Raw genomic sequence first — 21,122 nt, forward strand, 5'->3', positions numbered from 1 at the left:
ATTACTGCTCAGAATTATACGATTATTTAACCAACAACAATGAAATCTCTGCTTGACATGCACAAGATATTTGAGCTGTTTAGCATCTATTTCATTGTAAAATACAAACTTCTTTCACTGTAACATAGAATTTGCATTAAAATGAGGTATTATCTTTGATATCTGGAAATACAACAACCAAATGTTTCCCTCAGCTCCTGCAAGAAAACCCGTCCTACATGCAGCATGCAATGAAGTCAATCACCAACATTCAAGGTCGCTTTAGTCATTATACTATCGGCTCATTAAAATCTTCACATTGCAACACAAGAGATCATCTGAGGACAACAACATCTCAGCTCTGATAGAAGTCTGTGTCATAATATTGTACAGTGAAACAAAGAAACTTGTTTCTTACTCTGTGCAAAATCCAAAGGGATTTCTAGACAGATGGCTATCCACCTATAGGTCCAATTCTGCTTGCAGATTCTGCCTCTTAAATGAACTTTTTATGTCCCTGTTGCTAAATGCATATTGTGGATTCCTGTTTGACCTTGGAGATGACATAACAAAGAGTCAGTCTAATAAATAAACACTGACTGACATGTATGTGAGAATGAATACATATCAGATTCCCCTGACAGAATGTTCAGTCAGTAGGTCAGATTGTGTTAATACATGTTCTGATGATTGTAGGATTATTGTTTTCAGCTATTGTCAATGATTTACCAGATCTGAGATTGGAGGAGTTTATATGCCAAACAAGTGATATCAAACTTCTCAACAAAGAAGGAAATTGACACATCTTTCAATGCATGAAAGGATATTCCAGTAGTTTTAAACCTGGGTCCTTTTTGTTTATTTTTTTTGTGTGTGGGGCTTTTTATATTTGGGATTGTTCCTGTAGATTTCTTCAGCTGGCAGCCCTGACACAGGCTGGCTGCTACTTTATCTGACAGAGCAAAAAAACTTGTGGTGCAAAGTAGGCTATATGTCCACTAAAATGGCTTGTTTTTAGAACTGACAGGCTCTGGTTGTTTTTTCAAGAGCTTAACAAAATTAGGCGTACACAGTGCGAATTCTGGCTATTTTTGAGTCACATGACTGATGTGGAAGTCTGGCCAAATTTTCAGATCAATCACGTGTCCATTGTTGTGCAGTGTGTACACAACGGCCAATCACAGCCGGAGCAGCTGCTTCTGACAGCTTGGATGAATTTCTAGCATGTTAGCAATTTTGTTCATTAGACTGTACACACACACACACACACACACACACACACACACACACACACACACACACACACACACACACACACACACACACACACACACACACACACACAGTGAGAGCAGATCCCGGAGCCGATTCCCCAACTTCAGTTTTTTTTTTTCCTGATTGCAACTGCGCAAGCTGTTAAGACAGCATTTTGAATCACCATGGCAACAGCAGGCATGTCTGTTGGATGTATTTCTGTCCTCCATCACGCAAGATATCAGTGACAACAAACATCTGCAGCAAATATCTGCGAACCTCCAGCTGACAGGGAATAATGGATCTGATTTAGCTGCTAGTGAATCTTAACCCTCCAGACTCTGAGGGGGGATATCCTCAATAGCTTCACAATCAGAATCTACGTTTATCACAAGAGAGGGCTCAAACATGGAAACAATTTCTGGCTGCAAGACAAATTAAACAATGAGTGGAAAGGTGTTAAACAATCTCTTAATATCCTTAAACGTATCTGAAGATTATCTGAGTGTTGGTCACAAACCCTTTTAAAGTTAGTTATCTGAGCCATTCTTTGTATAAAGTCTCGATGAGAGCAGCTTTAAACTGAGTCAGATCATTATGCATTGTCCTCCTGTTTACTGCAGCTCTGAGTCGCTCCGCACCTCAGCAATTACTCTGTTTTTTTCAGCCGGCTGTTGTGTTTTTATAACTACAATAATTAACAGTGCTGCACAATGCATACTGATGAACCATAAACCAGATATACAAGCACATCTTTAAGGTCCTCTCTCTACTCCCACTCAGATGTTCCCGCCAACTCATGGGTGATTATAAACCTCCCCGTTGGAGGTTGGGTGGAGCTTTGCTGGAATTACACCAGGTCACCAAACTCTGTGAACCGATAACACTGATAAAGAAGTGAATCTTCACAATAAAACAGGTGCAATAAAACTAAGAAGACGGTCAATACTGAGAGGGGGTTAAACAAGGAAAAACAAATTAAAACACCTGCAGCTTCATGGGTGTGTAGGGCCACATTTCAGGAAGAAAGAGTGTAAAAAAAATACACCTCAAAGCAGCCTTTAAGTCCAATATTTACCTCAATCACTGCTGGATAAGATTCATCTGCTTGTCCAAGTGTTGAATTTTTCAGTCTATGCTCAGTAATGTTAAAGAGTCATGCTGTTCACTGTGGATCTCAGCGGAAATGTCTCAAAATATAAATGGATTTGTGACATGTCCGCTCTGGTTTCATGTGAATGCACTGCAGCTACAAGTTCCTTTAAATGAACACAGTATCTAACATTTACAGCATTAAAGCCAGCAGCGTGTCAGGAGGTCGAGTTAACAGTAGTTCTGAGTGTAGTGTGTAATAACAGGCTGCAGAGGCTGAAGGTCCACAGTGAGAGTCTGTGATGATGGGACACAGTCTGGGTTATTCAGCTGCAATGAGATGTGAGGCTGACCTTTTCACAGAAAACTTTTTCAGATGATGTCCTCGTCCGGCGTGTGGGAGTGAATTCATGAGAGTTATTTTGGAGATGTGATGTGCTCCTCCTGTCCTCTTCATCTTTATTAACAGAAATGTGTTAAGTGATCTGAGCTGACTTATGTCAGTCTTTCTCTTCTTGAGGTTCCAGTAAAATAAACATATTTATATGTTAGAAAATAACCAAAGCTGACTGTTTATGTTGTTTATTTCAACTGTGTTTTATATTCTTGATGCTTTTCAATAAGTTTAATTACTTCTTGTGTATTTTACTTAATTCTTTTATTTTATCCATCCATTAGCTTGTTATCGCTTGTCCTGTTTTGGCTCACTGTCACTGGGTGAGAGGTGGGGTACACACTAAGGTGTGATGGACTGGTCACCAGTCGTTACAGGTCTTACAGACAGACAAACTTTCACACTCACACTTAAATCTCAAGTAATTCCGAGTCACCACTTAATCTAACGAGCATGTCTTTGGACTGCAATTTATTTTTTTATATATCTTTTTGCTAAATGTCACATTTCCTTTAATGATTTTGATTTTCTTAATGTTCTATTTGAGTTGCCTCATTTCAAACGTCCCTTGTCTTACCTGCAGCATTTTGAATTCAACTTTAAATATATACTTTCACTTTGAGATATCAAACCAGCTTTAAAAGAGTAAGTCCACAGAAGTAACATTCTGAAATGTGTCGTGTCTCAGGAAATGATTGACAGAATTATAGTGGACTGCAAATCCCTGAAATGTTTTGATTTATATTGTAATCAAATATTTCAAGGCTATCCTCTTGTTATCAGACCACACAGGGAGGGACATTTATGCAAGGTGCAGACTGATGAGTCACCCGTTTACACCTGGCTTTTACTAATAACTCATCTTAATACCTATTTTAACTGTGTACCACTGCGCGGTAACGTTTGTATTTTTAAAACAGTTTTATTATTTTACAGCTTCTGGTTTAATCTTCTCTTTGATTTGTAAAAGTGTGCTCTTTTGTAATCAGAATCAGAATCAGAAATACTTTATCAATCCCAGAGGGAAATATGATCGTTACAGTTGCTCCAAAATATACAGTGTAGCAATAGAAATATAGTAATAAAATTATTAATAAAATAAAATAGGAATGTAAGTAAGATATCAATAATAGGTACAAGAAATATTTACACGAATAGGCGTATGAGAGAATGTTTCTTTGTCTCTTGTGTGAAATAAACTTGCTTTACCTAAGTTCTGTGGAGCAGCGTGGAGGAGGTGATACCCCTCCACTGAGTGGACTCACAAAGTCACAGGACTAACTCTTCCTGCTGTTACTGGTCCCATTAAGGACCTAAACTGGTAACATTTTCAGCCTTGCCTCAATTATAGACTTTACACTTAATAAAATTTTATACAAATGTGTCTCTTATAAATCTTTGTAAACTGAATCACAAAGGGGATCAAAAGTTTCCCAGAAAATATTACTCTTCATTTACGCTGAGTGGACTTTGCCTGTTTACTGTTTAACGATCAATCTGATATGGAGGAAAATGACTGTCACACTTACAGGTAGCCGGTGAGTCTTCTGATCACTGAGCTGACAATCAAATAAACTTATTAAGATAACTATTGATGACTTTGACTTCTGACCGCTCTATCAGCACTGTGTCGTCTGCGTAAAAGTCTTGCTACAGGTACAGAAAAAAGAAGCGACAACACTGCCACGTAAAAATATGAATTTATTTTATTTACAAATATTAAAGAGTCTTAAATACTGCAGGATAACAAATGTTTTAAATGCTACAGGAATATTTTGAAATTTAAAAGGTTTAAAGTTCAAAGAACGATAAAACCAAATGTCTTTTATACATCTCATAAAAAAATATAAAAATAAGTTGGCATCACCCAGAGTTAGCAGATAAGTGAGTCTGAGAAAAACACATCATAAAATAAACATTATAGACATAACAAAAACAAAAACAGCCGGTTTATAATAATGTGTCCAACACTTGTGTGCATGTTCTCCAGCAGGACGGTAAAAGAGAGTTGAACATGGAGTGCTTAAATCATGGACAGACCACACCCTGAGCAGGCATGAAGAATTACAGACGCTTACATTATTGCATTGAGTTGGGCGTGTTTTCACTGAATTATCTTAAAACTGAGATGCTTTGATAATCTTCGGATCGTCGTCTCTCGTCAGGGTTGGATTGTCGTACATCTCCAGACTTTTCTTGCTGATGCTCGTCATCGTCTCCTCCTCTAGTTTGTTGCAGCACTTGGAGCAACTGCAGCAGCAGCAGCAGTGTCGCCCGCAGAATCCGAAGGTGGCGGTCACCGCGGCGTCCCAGGGCTCCATGGAGTGCAGGGGACGGGGCAGGAAGTCCCAGGTGCGGAGGCACTTGGGCAGGTAGCGCACGCAGCGAGACTGCATGACATTGACGATGATCACAAAGATCACCAGTAAGACGATGGGAACGCCGACGCCCACCAGGACCTGCCAGCCGGCCACCGACAGGCCGAACACGGACAGAGGCAAGACCAGGAAGCAGAGGACGAGGTAGAGGGCGGCGAACCAGCGGTACTGAGCTGTGTGGTTCCCCAGACCTCTGGCCAGCCGGATGGGCAACCGCATGAAGGGAATGGGATACCACAAAGCGATCCCAAAGATGTTGAAGAAGAAGTGACAAAGTGCGATCTAGGGAAGAATACACATAACAGTCACACAATACTGAAATAACAACTACATCCATGCTAGCAGCAAAAATGATGAATAGCCATCCCTTCTTGATAAATCCCAAAGTAACATCTTTTTATATCTTGTTTTTTTTATTCACAAATTGATAGATATGGAGTCTAATATGATGTTTAAAAAGATAAAAGCAGGAAAACTAAATTTTAACATGGAACATGTTTGCATCAAAAATGTATATTACCATCAGCATCAATTTCTGGTAATCTGTTATTTCACTGTAACACCGGTGTAGCACTAGCTGGGCCAACACCATTGGCCCAGCGGTTAGCTCGTGCCCCTTGTTCGGAGACCCACCCACTCTCTCTCTCTCTGATGTCATACTCTATCTTCTGTCCTATCTAAATAAAGTCAAAAGCCCCAAATTGGATAATAGGCTATCCTAGGCATCTTTTAGTTTTGTTTCTTTAAGAGTTAATGGTGATTTGGTTATTTGATAAAAAAAAAAAAAATGTCTCGAGTTGTGCTCAATTGTTGTGTTGAGAATTTGGATAACAAACTATAAAGGGCTGAGGTTATTGTTTAGAGAACATGAATATTTACTGATGCATTTCATGGCACTTCATTAAATAGCACTTGAAATGTTCCACGATAAACCAATTTGTCAATCTAATAGTGTTGCTGTAGAGTAGAAGAATTGGGATTTACCGTCAGGATTAAACCTCCTTAGATTCATAATATTCAAATATGCAATCTATTTATAAAAGAAGCTCGTCAGCATATTAGTAAACAATGTTCTGTAGGATACTATAAATAAAATATACAGTCCAACTCTTTCTCACCGACTGTCATCAAGCGTGAAGGTTTTTGTCACGGCTCCCCTATGTAGTCCTGTACAGACACCTAAGGTAGCAACTGTTTATTTTTCTGTTTCAAGGTCAAATTAAGCGTCTGTTATCTTTATTTTAACATGTGATGAACATAAAATAGTGTTTGGTTAGCTTTAAGCAGAAAAAATGTCATAGTTTAGCTGAGGAAAAAGCTGTTGCAGCACACTCAATGTTGATTTATCTTTTCACACAGGACTCAAAAGATTAGTCTCCTTGGTGAAAGTCCTGCTTTGTTTGACCAGTCTGTCACTCCAGACTGCGGGCTCAAACAGACTAAATAGTATTTCCACAAGCTGGGCAAATAAAACAGCTGATTTGAGAGTCTAATTTGTGTCCAAATTGGCTCACAATTAAGTGTACAAATTATGATTAATAACTTTTTTATAACTGTGTAACTGTACTGTATTTATAACATAACTGTATTTCTCTGATATTCTGCAAAGCATGGTACCTGCAGGGAGTTGGCTAGTGTTTCTCCGGGACTAGCCATAGCAGCGAGTATAGCCGTGGTTGTGGTTCCGATGTTTGAGCCCAGAGTCAGAGGATAGGCTCTCTCCAGGCTAATCACACCGATACCTGGTCAGAGAAGTTTAAGATCAAGATTTAAGTCATGGCGGGATCCGAACAAAAAACAATTAAACAAGCGAGGTCATTCATGTAAAAGACTTACCGACAAGAGGAGTTATAGCTGAGGTAAAGACGGAGCTGCTCTGGACTATAAACGTCATCCCTGCTCCCACCATGATGGCGATGTATCCAGTGACCCAAGCGAAGGGGAAGGGGAAGTCTGATGTCAAACAGAAAGGTCAGAGGTGAGCATGAAGCAGGCACATTATGACCCCAGGAAAATTAGGAGTTTTATCAAATCTGATGTGCTGACGTCCAAAGAGGCAGGAGAGATGATTTTCCTTTCTCTTTACCTGTGTTGAGCACCTTCTTGATCACCACAGCCACCTGGCCCTTCAGCATGGAGTTGAGCAGCTTGACGATGAGGATGAGGCAGGAGCAGAGGACAAGCAGAGACAGAGCCAGGAGGATGAGGCCTACAGCCAGGTCAGGCAGGTTCACATTGACAAATATATGTTTACCTGCAAAGAGATGACGGACATGAAGTTTTCACTCTACGCTAAAAATAGCTTCATGTACATGACTCACTTCATAGCAGAGCTTGTTTGATAAATGGAGCTGATAAAAATAAATGGAAAAAACTGAGGGCCTGGCTCACTGAATATGAATCGCATCTGCTTGTAGAACCAAACATTTGCTGCCGCTATCTCAAGGTCTGAAGGTCTCAGTCTTATTCACACACCACATAGGGCTATTCAGGCCCAAAAAGTGGTCCTGCTCCATGCAGTATACTCCTGTTTAGGGTCTGAATTTATTTTTAAAATATAAGGCCAGCCATAAAAAATTGGGATATGAGTTTCACTTTTTTTAATAAACAGCTTCCTCCCTGAATGGATTAGAGAAGGGCAACTTGAAGAAAAAAAACAACACTTGCATCCTCTTCCTTGCGTAACGGCTCCACACACTTGGATGAAGTGTTGAGTCACTGATGGCTTCGGACTGGTTTAAACCCTGTTTATATATATATAATAGTTATAGCTGGAGTAATATTTTTACAGTCTTTATAAACAGATATTTATTATTGTCCGGGTCACTGGAAAGTTTGTGCATTTTATCCCTAACATAAACTGTGGCGCATTTACCACCATCTCTCAGTTGATTTTTTCAACTTTTACTGTACGTGGCTAATAGTGCCAGTTTTTGTAAATTACACGATTTAGGCATTGAGGCTGATTTGCATAGAAAGGGGTACTTTTCCCCCTAAATGACTGCATAATTTAAAGAAGCGCAAATGGCAGTGGCATAGAAAGACGCTGTTTCTTCTGCAGTGTCGTTAGGGGTTCATTTAACCCTTTGCATGTGTTTAAGGAGTGCAAAAGCCATGCAAACCTTTCTGTGAATCAGGACAGAGTACCTGGTTATTTGGAGGAAAACTGGGGACAGTTTCATCAAATTGAAAGTTTCCAAAATGTTTTAATGAAAAACAAAAGCATTTCCTTTAATAGACTACATTGATGAAGTGGTCCAGTATATGATGCTACAATAACAAAGCATGAATAGACCTATTGAGCAGGCAGAAGGGTCAGAGAGGTTTTAGCTGAGTCACTACAAGGACTCAAAGGTATTCATTGTGCCGACATCAGAGGGTGGGCATGAAGAAGGGCTGATGTGTCTCATGTTCCAGCGAGCTTCAGTGGATCAGGTAATCCTAATTGCTTTGTAATTGTTGTTTTTTTTCCCTTTCCTTCACCGGGGGTATTCACTAATGGAAGCATGCTTACATTTCTCCAGGTATATGGTCGAAGACGAGTTCATCTGGGTCCAGGTCTGGTTTCCTTCCTCCCAGCAGATACCTCCGGTAGAGCAGTTCTCCACTGTTGTGTTCCAGAAAGACTGAGAGACAAAAACAGCTTTCAAAAACACACAATGCAGTGGTAATCTTTTAATGATCACACACCTTTTATGAAATCACAAACCTTAAAAGTATGATCTAACAACAGAATCACTGCGGTCATGAAACAATAAGGACAATATCAGTCATTAAGAGACAAAAGCAGAGTGACCACAGCTTCATCACATGTTTTTACTGCTTCTGTTCTATTTTCAGCATGTGGCAAACTAACACTTAATGCCTGTGAGGCAGCTCTTACCGTGTTTGTGTATTTTTTGCACCATACTTTGATCAGACTCTTGTTTCGCGCTGCCGGGTCACCGGTTGCGATGCCAGTGATCACAGATTTGTCCAGCTGAGGAACACAAAGCACAAGAAAATAAACCTTTACAATGACACTGCATATTATGTGATGTTAATGTTACATACAGTGGCTTATATTAAGCGTTATGAAACTTTTTTTGACTACAAAGTAGACACTTGCTAAGATTGGAGTTTTTGCGGAGTGCCACAGGGATCTTTAATGAGACCCTTATTATTTATTATTTACAGTCATGATTTTTCAATGGTTTATAAAAAAAACAACTTTTTGCTGAACATGATTTTTTAATAATTGAATAACACTTGAGGCACTACAACTGGAAGAGATTTTTCTTGCATGTCAGTTCATCTAAAAGGTTTTTTCTCAGATATCGCATCCTCTTTTTCATCACATTGTAGCTGAAAGCAAATTAATTTAGACAAAGAGAATATAAATGTTATGGTTACATCACTGGGCAGTCAAGGGGGATTATCAGCAATCTACAAAGATTCATAAATATCTGTTTTTAATCAAGTTTTTGTTAATCCAAAGTTTTCTGTAACTGATTTATAAAAACAAATTTCAGTGAGTAAACGCTTCTGAACTTCAAAAACATTATCAACTTTCCTATTAATCTTTTTTTGTTAATGTTAAAAGTTATTATTGCAAGGTCAGCATACTTTTTTTTTCCTGCACAAGTTGAGGTGAAGTCTGATGTATAAGCCAGCAGGTTCTTAACCTCTCCTGAACACATCTTTTCTTTTTTTCTCATCATGACTTCCTGCCATTTCTCTGTCTTTAAATAATGTGTTAAAACACATTTTAAAGATTTATTATTTTAATGTTTACACACTCTACCTGGATGATGGAGTCAGTGAGAGGGTCTGTGATGACGTTGAGCAGGTCGGGGGCATCCTCTCCAGTCTGGATGTTGAAGGCTTTGATTAACTGGTGGGTGATTTTGTACAGAACACCTGTGGCCACTTCCAGGGGCAGAAGAATCAGCACAGACAGCCAGTTAAAGAAGTCATGGACGGTGGCACCAGCAAACGCCCTGGAAGTGAAGAAACACTGTATTTAATATGTACCACTCACTGTTTCTAGAGTTTTTATTCTCATATTATTCTGTTAATCACAAGATGTTTATCATTTTAAGCACAGATTTACCTGCGGAATTCATTTCTGTCTCCTGCCTGCATCATGGCCACGATGGTGTTGGTGACAGATGTTCCAATGTTGGCACCCATGATGATTGGCACTGCAGACTCCACATCCAGCACTGAAGAGTATGAGTATCATTATATTTATGTGCAATACACTTACGCTCATTGCATGTGTCTTATATTTGCTAATTTATGCCATAGACTTTTATGTAAGAAGTAAACAAAGCCACCAGTGTGTAACAGTTTGTGAACTGCTGTTTTGAAGCCTGGTGTTGAATTTTATCGCTGTCACTGTCTTGTTTTTTGAGTCTTGAATGACCAAATTTGGCGAGTGGGCAGTGACAAGGAGAGAGATTGGGACCATAAACTAATCAGTAAAAGGTTTACTGAGATGATAAACCAACTGAGAAAAAGGGCTCATTTTCTCATGTATTTCCTTCATGTATTGGCCTTTCTGCTGGCCTTTAGAAAATTATAGACTGTATAAAACATGGACATAGTCTCAGTGATGTCACCCATTTGTTTCTTAAACAGAGTTTTGAAGTTAATGGATGATGGTCGCCATATTATAATTGCTGACTCAAACTAACTCCTGGTCAATCTGTTAACAGGCAAAGAGGCACAGCTGAGGTACAACATGCTAATGGGTTAGCAATACCTCTAATTAGGCATGTCTTTTAGCATTAATATAGTCACAATGGTTGAGCTATAAAACAAAAATCCCCTACTGTACAGTGGAAGCAAAAACAGTTTTTTTTTGTACCTTGCTCTAAACATGTTCATTTCAGTGGTCAAATTGAGCATGTTAATATGGCTGCTAATGGGACATACATGGCTGTTTCAGCCAGCCTCATGTGGTCACTCAAGGACCTGCAGTATTTTGGCACATCAGCATTGGCTTTAAATTTAAACACTGAGATGAATTGCTTGGAAATAATTCAAGTTTAAAGCACTTTAACATTGTCTTATTTAAAAATAAAACACTAACATATATCCACTTATTTTATGCAGCCTTTGTTACAGGCATGTTTTCTGTAAGTGCTGATGAATGTGGGTGCGTGGGTGTGTGTGAGCATGCATGTGTGTGCGGGTGTGCGTGCGTGTGTGTGAGCATGCATGTGTGTGTGCTTACATCCAGAGGACACCATGCTGACCACAATAGAGGAGGATGTGCTGGAGCTCTGCACCAGCACGGTGACTAACACACCAATCACCAGGCCGGCCACAGGGTTATTCAACACTGCATTGTCCTGGAAGATGTCACCAGCGGCTTTGCCTGTTCACATAAAAACACACACAGGTCAAAAACACTGTGCACACATTACATAAGCAGGTTTGTGCTGTGATTACAATACAGGATAATAAATATGAATCATTTTTACCTCCGACCAGCTGAAAAGCTGAGCTGAGCACATCCAGCGAGCAGATAAACAGGTAGAGGAGGCCGAGCAGCATGATGAACTTTACAATCCCGCTCAGCACTCTCATAATCTTCCCTTTAGTGTCCAGCTCTGTAGAAGAAAATAAAACAGTGAATCAGAGTCAATTAAAAAAAAAAGAACACACACTGTGCTATGATCATGGCGAGCTGTCTCACCTGACCACTTGACCCCCGTGTCTTTGAGCTCCGGGAGATCCCAGGGATCATCCTGGTCTTTGTCCTCATTCACCAGGTCCACAGTAGAGTAAGCTGGCAGGATGGCCATGTCTTTAGACATAGTGTTGTCATCTTATAGAGGACAGGAAGGAGGTTAGACAAGGTGTAACAAAAAAAAAAAAACAAGTGTGAGGAGGGTAGAGAGAAAAGAACATACCGAGCCTGGGGGAGGAATCAGTCCCCACTTCTGGTCTTGGAGCCATGACTGCGAAGAGCACAGAAAGTTACAACATTTTAATACACAAAATAATGATGAAATACAAATGTTTTTTTTTTTTTTTTTTTTATGTAATTATAATATGCAAGAAAATAAAGAAAAGCTGGTTTGCTTTTTGGGCTGCATGTAATGCTGGTTAAATAATGTGCTTTTCATAGCTTTTCAAAATACTTTTTAAAATTTCCTTTGGTCCTACACAATCTAATCAATACTCTTAAAAACACTGAGAAGCTGTGTCCTAAAACCACCTCAGCTTGATCAACTGTAAAGTAATTTCAAAGATTTTTCAAAATCATGAATTATCAGAAGTCACAAAAAGAAATATGTTGTTGTCTTAATGCCCATGTGTTGTCTTTTAAAAAGAAACTGACTCTTTAAAACAATGATGCAAACGGTCAGTGGAGCAGATTTTACAACATAAAAACAGTTTATCCTGACATCAGGTTAAACTAAATCTTAACAATTAAAAAAAGCACACATAAATGAAATATTATTATGTGCTGCTTTATATTCAGATGAACGAATTCTGAAGATTCAATTACAGTTTTTAAAAGTTACAAGGAGGAGGTTTTTGTTGTTGAACTAACATCTGATATTGTTTTTTTTTACTGCATGTCAAAAGAAACAAATACTTAATTTAAACCATTTTGGTCCAAAAACAATCATTATAACATCATTATAACTCTGCTGGGCCTTGTGTTAAGTTCCAAAATGTGGAAAAAAAAATTGTAAAATGTAAAAAACAACAACAACATCTGTCTGCTTTCAGGCATCCAATCAAATAAATGAATAATACTGAATTCTAAATTCAACGCAATTATAAAATGAACTTTAACAAATTAGAAGGCGCTGGATTAGTGATTAGTGCTGAAGCAACAGTTAACCTTACAAAAGAATATCTTACTTTGTCAAGACATTGATTTTAATCCTTAAACAATTTTCAAGGGCTAATTGTTAAGATGATAAATATGAACCGACATACAGGCAGAAATTGAACAGCGTCACTCTGATCGGTTTGAAATCAATCAAAAAAATCAAAAACGCGCGAACAAAATGAAAACTACATTTGACGTCACGGCCCGCTATTAGGCCATACATCTTCCCGAATAAAGTCGTCTTTACGTGACATTTACCGCCTTTCTCTGATCCTTCAAACCTGTTTTACACATTCTCTCGTTTACTGTGGTGTTTTGAGCGTCCATGCGGTCTCTCTCTCTCTCTCTCTCTCTCTCTCTGTCTCTCTCTGTCTCTCTCTCTCTGTGCAGGAATACGCACCTGCTGCAGCGGAGCTCTGAGCGCTGAGTGGGTGAGGCTTCACCTAGGACACCTGTAACCAGTGTCCAGACTGAGAGCTGCTTTTATAGCCACACCCCCCCACCCCCACCCCCACCCACACACACACACACACACACACACACACACTCACACACACACACACACACACACACACACACACTCACACACACACACACACTCACACACACACACACACACACACACACACACACACACACATACACTCCCACACACACACACACACACACACACACACTCACACACACACACACACACACACACACACACACACACACACACACATACACTCCCACACACACACACACACACACACACACACACATACACTCCCACACACACACACACATACACACACACACACACACACACACACACACACACATACACAGAATGCTGTCAGTTCAAAGGTCGTGCATACATTTGCAGAGTGCAGCCGGTTAAGGTGAGTCTGTGTATGTGGGACACACTCCCATATACACGCACACACACACACACACGCACACGCGCGCACACATACACACACACACATACACACACACACACACACACACATACACACTCAGATGAGATGACACTAATAATTCTGTGAACTATGAGGAGGATAATGCTTAGAAATGATAAAACAGTTAGAATGTATAAAACCTAATATCACCCTACCTGTTTCTTCTTCCTTTATTACAATCACAACACGTTGGTCAACACATTTGGTAATAGCTAAAATAAAGAATGTACCTGTATGAAGAAAGTCCCCATTGTGGCTGAGCACGTGTTTAAAAGCTTTAGTCCAAACCACAGGTAGTTTAACACAATGTGATATTTAATTTAACATTTAAAGAGCTGCCCCCTAGTGGTAATAAATGTATTACAAAGCTGCATTTCCACAGAACTATACTCAGTCCTGGTGGTGCTTGACATTGTTTTGTGTTGTTCACACTTTCCTCATTGCATAAGAGGTCAGCATATAACCAGAAACTTAAAATCATTATTTGTGTTTTTATGCTACATTTTCATGAATGAACACCTATCTTCACATGTGCTCCTTACATTTGTGAACACAAAGACTCTTGTTTTTATTAAACCAATTTTCTCTCATGTGAATCCAAAACGTATCTTTAAAAGCTGCTACTCAAAGATCCCCCCCAAAAAGCCATCATTATTATTATTATAGGGTCTTTCTAGTCCTTTTAATTATTTTTTCCTTTTTTTCACATTTTTGGGTTCAAATGGGAATCGCTGTAGTACATTACTGCAACTGAAGATGCATCATTTTATTGTATTCTAAAAGGGGCACATGCAATGAACTTTGCTTGATGTGTAAAATACAAAGTAGATACATACAGGTTTCTAGCTGTGGCTGATTTAAAACCTCTGTCCTTAGTGAGGCTTTGAGGATTAAAACAGAAGCATTAGACTTACAAAGTACAGAAATATTGATACTTTACCAATACAGACATTATAATGCAATACAAGTAAGATACTAAAACATGGACAAACAGTAAAAGAACAGGCTAGGCTGTTATCCTTCGGAGAAATTATCCCTGATCAAAGACGTCCAAGATCATGTTTGACACTGGCACGCTCAGATTATTATTCAAGTGCCTTAAAAAATGATTTAATTGTACTTCCTACGGCTACAGACCTGTGTTGTGAAATGTAGGATGTTTTTTTTTCAACAGAAACAGTTCTTACAATGCTCTTTAAAAGCCACCAGACTCCATTTACAAAAACAGTCATTTTTCCTCATTTAATACAGGAGTTGCTGGTCTCTATAGCAGCGCAGATTGGTAGATTTCGCGAGTGTTTTTATGTTATATGAATATTGGGTTGGTCTTGAACTAAGCATTAAAACACTGATTAATCATAATATAATATAATATTACTAACTATTTGTCAATGGAGTTTGGTGTCTTTGAAGTGAAAAAGGTGTTTTTGTTTGTGGTTTAAAAAAATGATTTTTCTCTGTCTCTGTTGGGATCCATTCTGTCATGTTGTCAGACATAAAGAAAAACTGTTTTAGCAATAAGCATTTTCACTGGACGTACTTTGATCAGTCATCTGTTCTCAAGGATTCTGTTGAGACCAATAGTGTTTAAAAATAGAAGAATCCCCTCCCAGTATTTGTATCCTTATTGAAAACCTCCTTACACACTGGTCTAACCATGCATGTGCACACACTCACACACACACACAAAGACACACAAACAAGTTTATCACCCCTTAGATAATAATTTTATGAGTACACACACGCAATTATAGCTTATTAGTTTATAGACAGAGATATGAGTGAGATATCTTCATGGAATATCAAATCTTAAATAAACGGTGTGAACAGGAGTCAATGATTAATCCAGGATGATGTTTTCGGTTACTCCCAAACTGTAATAAAACAATCACCACAGATTCAATACTCTACTAAAACAGGGGGGTGCACTGAGTTCATGGAACAATCTAAACTAAAGCAGATCACAGCTTTGTTTTAATAAATATAAGAGAATATGTGTTTGATTGGAAAGAAACACTCTCCTTACAGATCTGAGATCAGTGGATGATTGTACGGTAAAAAGTGGGACTTGCATGACAGTTCCTGTGAGAAATCCTCCCATTCCTGTACTTAAGAGATGATGCTTTCTTTGAGAAATTCTCCAGTGACTTCACTCTCTGTAAATAGCCTCCAATGGCAGCTTTAAAAAGTCCCAAGTGATGCTTTTTAATCTCCTTTTGGTCACCAGAGTTAGTTTAATGTGTGAAACACTCCCCACAGATTGATCCCTGCATGGTGTAAAAGGTTTTTTTAGGCTCTTAGCTGCATGTTTGAACAGACTGTCACACTCCTGCCTCCGAAACCTTTTATCACATACAGAGCCGGCTCACAAATAAATAAATAACAAGTCATCTTAATAAAACAGAAAATAGAGTCCGTCTTTGTTATTCTAATTAGCCTTAAGAGCTAGCAACACTCCCAGGTGATCTAAAGCGTGTATCATCCCGCTTCATAACAACAGCTCATGACCAACAATCATTACACCCAATTACAGCAAATGATATCACAGCAGCTCAGGGACCATCGGGTACACAGTATTCATCAAAACAACTACACCTACCAGGAAAACGCCTAATAATTACATGTATCTACAAATACATGATGTAAATGAAACCAACATGTTTCTAAATACAGGAAAAATCAAATTTGTGATTAAATAAGAGTAAAATATCCCCAGCAAAACATCAAACCATTGTCATAACTGTCTGATGTATGAAACACAAAAACAAAAGCCAATCAAATGATGTATTTTAGTCAACATGTGTTTATGCCTACACAGACTTATTCATACAAAAGACTTGTGTTGTAGTGAAGAGCACACTAACCGAGACCAAGACCTACCCAAAGACAGAGTGCCCCAAGACCGAAACAAGACCAAGACATTTAGGGATCGACCAAGTCAAGACTTAGACCAAGGCAGGGCGAGACAGAGACAAGACCAAGACCATGAAGATCAATGAATAATCATCATCTTGTGTGCAGCAGGCATGTCCCTTACTTCAATGTAACCGGGATATAAGAATCAAAGAAGTGTTTTCCTTCTAATGATCCTCATGATTTGCAAAACATTGTGACCCTTTTGGAAAATTAAATTAAATTTTTTAATTGATTCCAGGAATACGCTTCAAAAAAGTTGGGACAGCTGGAGACCTGGAGATGTAAAACTTAAATAGACAAAGTAAGTAAGATAAAAAATTACCAAGTTAAAACATAAAATGAGTTAAGATAACTCTCACTTTTACCACATTAAATGTCATGAATATCTTTCTTTGAATACATTTAAAACACTTGAGAGATAAACAGTTTAAAGTAGTAAATCACCGTTTCTTCTTCATTATATCTGCAAATATTGCACCACTGCTTTTCAGAAGGATAAAATTCAGCCTTCAATTATCACGCAGAGAAACACAAAAGCCACACTCAGCACCAAATTAATAATTAAAATGTTTATAAATAATTGAGGTTCTACGTTATTGATTTATTTGGTGTTGACGCCCAGAGGCTGAGCTCCTGTTGTAATATCATGTGTATTTGATATCAGTTTTTGATTACAGCAGTGATTTTTGTACCCCCCCTCTCTCTTCACACGATGTGAGCATGACACTGGGCGTTCACAGCGACTTACAGTATGGAGAAGAAGCTCCAACACTCTTTATTTTACAGTCCCCTTGGTTATTTATTGACTAACCCATTAGATGTGATGGAACTTTTTCCCCCATGTGACTTCAGGAGACCCACATATGATGTCAAAGATCAGCTGAGACTTACCTTAACCTTTGGAATGCTGCTTTCATTGTCCTCCACCCACACGCTAATCAAAATACTGCCGTTATTCCTGTAACCAAGCACAGGTGGGATTTTTTATTTTATTTTTTTATGTATACTTTCCTGATTCAACCTACATGGAGGACCCCGTTCAAAATCATACTTCCACTCCTCCCTTCAAAGCTTTGTTTTCCTCTGCCTTTCATACTCATCTTAAACACTTTGTTTACTTATAAAATTGGTGAGGTATCAAAGTCAATCATTGCCTTCAAGGCAACAGAGTTCATGCCAGCCTCCTGCCATGCTGGCACAGTCCACTGGGGGTCAAACTGTTTGCCCTCTTGTTACAGCCGGGGGCCAGCCTGCAGGACGACTCTGAGCAGGCTGAGCTGTAATCCATAAAACCATAAAACTTTAAAAGCTGGTAGATCTCGCCCTGACTGGATGAATCTTCGAGGACAGTCAGACTGAGCGGCTACACAACTGGACTTGGATGTGATAAAAAGTCAGTTATCTAAAGGACAGGTAGTAATAATAAGAAGCCTGTGAAAACAATATCAGATGGTGAAATGACAGGGCCTTATGTAATGACCTTCAAAGATGCTGGCAATGATGACAGATGACTTTTGATGTGGACAGTTTTTATTGTTCGGTTCACATCACTGGATGTCTATTAATCATTTGAGATAACATTAATTGTCCTAAAAAGAAAAAAAGAATCCTCAAATAAAATATAATTTTTAGAGGAAGTTTAAGTCAACGACTTTAATACACCTTACTCAAACGAAGCCCTTTTTGCTGTTCAGAAACTTTATTAAGTTTGTGTGGGCGTGGCCTATCATATTTAGATTGACATCTACCAGACTCCGCCCATAGCAACAACACAAGTAACAGTTAGAGTAGTGTGGTCTTCTGAGTAGGAATCATCAGAAGACGCAGATATAAATGTGTGTTTGGAACTATTTCCAATCCCTTTGCTAGTTAGCAGTTGTGTTAGCTTCAAGTTTGTCTCAAACTGTTTCCAGTGGTTAACGATTGCAAAACTAAAACTAAACCTTTTTTCTGGCCGTTTTTGTGCGGCCGCTCTGAACGCTCAAGTTGAAAATATTGCAACTTTTCAGAACGGTGCTGTTGACATCACACGGGTGCTCTTTTCAAAATGTTTGATATTCCCTGTATTTCAGCCTCCTACAGATCGTATCTTGTACTCACATCCTCTTTGCTCGGTGTCGTCTGGGGTAAAAAAATGATCTCAAACATAAAACATGCAGTAAAAAATAACGGAGCCGTGTCGGTCATACAGTGGTCGTTGTCAACAAACTGTTGTCACAGAGACAGGACGGACGTGCTGCGCTTTTCTTCCCAGAGCACAAACGCTTCATGCAAACACTCCCGAGCGCATAGCCGGCGCTTTTCTGCCAGGAAACAATGTTATGTGGACACGGGGCCTAAGGTAGCTGATCAACGACCCGCAATGCACTTCATGTCCAAATTTAAGACAACTCCTTTTGTCACTCAATACATTCAGTGGTCAATACCTGCTAACGATGCTAACGCTTGGTATGATCGATTGACTGATTGAAGTAAGCCTAATTCAAACCCAATACAAAGAAGGTTTGCAGAATCTTAAAAGACAATGTTTCAAATTTGGATTGAAGCTAATTTCTGTTAGCATTTTGATGCTACCCTATGTATGACAACCTCAAATTCCATACTTTTAAAGCTTTGTAGGATTTGGGTCACCAGTGGCCTTTAACATAATTAATTTACAGGAACAAATTCTTCAGGTTTCACCAAAAAAATGAGGTAGAGTGGAAGATGCCATTTCATCAAGTCAGTGGATAAATGCTAAGGCTGTGGAGGACATCTTGGTGGGAAACACGGGTATGATGAGGAGGATGAATGAGAGGGCTGTTGTGCTGGAAATTTCTGTTAACAATGCAAAAGAAAGGATCATGAGTCAATCAATGTCTTTGTTTAGTTTAATTCTTCTTGCAAGTAGAAGGAACAAAGCTTTAGAGTGTCAATACAGTCTGAAGGAAAGCTTGAAGCAATCACAATATGCTTGGGTTTATATACACAGAAAAACCTTCATCCTATATAAGGATTACCCATATATAGTCAAATATCAAATACATTTTGTCATACATTTTAACACGTCGCACAACAGTAATGTCAAGGAAACTTCAAGTCTGAGTGATATTTAGCTATTTGTGAGAAACCTTCATCCTTGGGTAGAAACAAGAATATTACGTATTAAATTATTCTTGAATTTGTGAATTCTTCCATTAGACTGTGTGAACATGCTGCATTAATATTGTTCGTTAGCTTTGTGAGCTAACACTAGAGTGTAGTTTTCTCTAGTATGTGTTTTTTACATGTATCTGTCCTGTGCCACAGAGTAGCTTGCTAGCAAGTGTTGTGAATTACTTACTGTTTATATTAATGAGGAACTAAATCTCATAGGCTCAACGCTGGATGATTTAAAAATCCAAAAAGTGTATGAATTTGAATCAGTCATTATTGCTGTTGTTGTATTCTTTTTGTATGCAGTTGATTTGAAACAGAAATCAGATTTGATTGTGCTTGCATGTTACTTCTAATAACATGTATTTCAGTTCTATATCGGGGGTAATTTAATCTTATATATATATATACTTTTGTAGTGATCTTTTAAATTTGAGTGTGTTATATCAGAAATACTCACCAGCTGCAATTTGCTCCAATAATTCCCTCACGCTGCTGCTGAATGACCTTGAAAAAAACCTTTTTTGTTGTGTTGAAATAATGGAAAGCCAGAACACATTCCTTGAAAGTGTGGTTAATTTTAAAGAGTGTAACTAAACTCCTCTCTGTGTTCTGCTTGAATATGTTAATGTTTCCTGAAATGTTCCACCGAGCTGAGTGTGAGTGTGCTGCCTCCACCTGGACACTAACACACTAACACACACTCTATAGTGTATTATTTTTAAAATCATCTTATCAGAGGCAGCTGCAATAGGTTACACATGCAGGCTACAAAATTCTTAAGGCCTTATGGAGGGTACATGACAGACGTGTGCTTGAGGAGCTTTGCCCTCTCAGCCCGTGATGACCTGAATGTTACCAACAGGTTTTATCTTTTCTGAAGCACAAAAGGTGGAGCAGTGGTGACCTCTTGAGACACTGACACAGTGACGATATAATCATTAACTATTTCAAAAAAATGCTGCTCAACTATCATTCAATTTAAAAGAATGTATAAAGAAAAGGTTCTGGGAAATTATGACTGTTTTGATTGTTTCTATATTGTTGATGTATTTTTTGTTTTGTGAAAGAAAGAGAAAACAACAGGTTAGCCATCTTATTCTGTTAAACAGTATCTTGTGTTATTAGGAAAGGGGCAGGTGTTATAAGTGCTCTTCTTCCTGCTCCTGTTTGCTGAAATGAGCAAATAAATC

The 21,122-nt window shown here is 38.7% G+C and overlaps 1 protein-coding gene across 1 annotated transcript; it reads right to left on the reverse strand.

Moving 5' to 3' along the window:
• Positions 1 to 4,402: 4,402 nt before the first annotated feature.
• On the reverse strand, positions 4,403 to 13,417 carry slc34a2b (solute carrier family 34 member 2b). Its single transcript, XM_020632329.3, has 13 exons — positions 13,335 to 13,417; positions 12,000 to 12,047; positions 11,783 to 11,914; positions 11,568 to 11,696; positions 11,318 to 11,461; positions 10,190 to 10,301; positions 9,881 to 10,076; positions 8,981 to 9,076; positions 8,612 to 8,723; positions 7,184 to 7,351; positions 6,934 to 7,050; positions 6,715 to 6,839; positions 4,403 to 5,379 (listed from the first exon to the last, which is right to left on the reverse strand). The coding sequence occupies exons 2-13, from the start codon at positions 12,043 to 12,045 to the stop codon at positions 4,837 to 4,839; spliced, it is 1,920 nt and encodes a 639-aa protein (XP_020487985.2). The 5' UTR covers positions 12,046 to 12,047; positions 13,335 to 13,417; the 3' UTR covers positions 4,403 to 4,836.
• Between the last annotated feature and the right edge of the window lie 7,705 nt (positions 13,418 to 21,122).

This window comes from Labrus bergylta, chromosome 6 (assembly GCF_963930695.1).
Source record: "Labrus bergylta chromosome 6, fLabBer1.1, whole genome shotgun sequence".
Classification (NCBI taxonomy): Eukaryota; Metazoa; Chordata; class Actinopteri; order Labriformes; family Labridae; genus Labrus; species Labrus bergylta.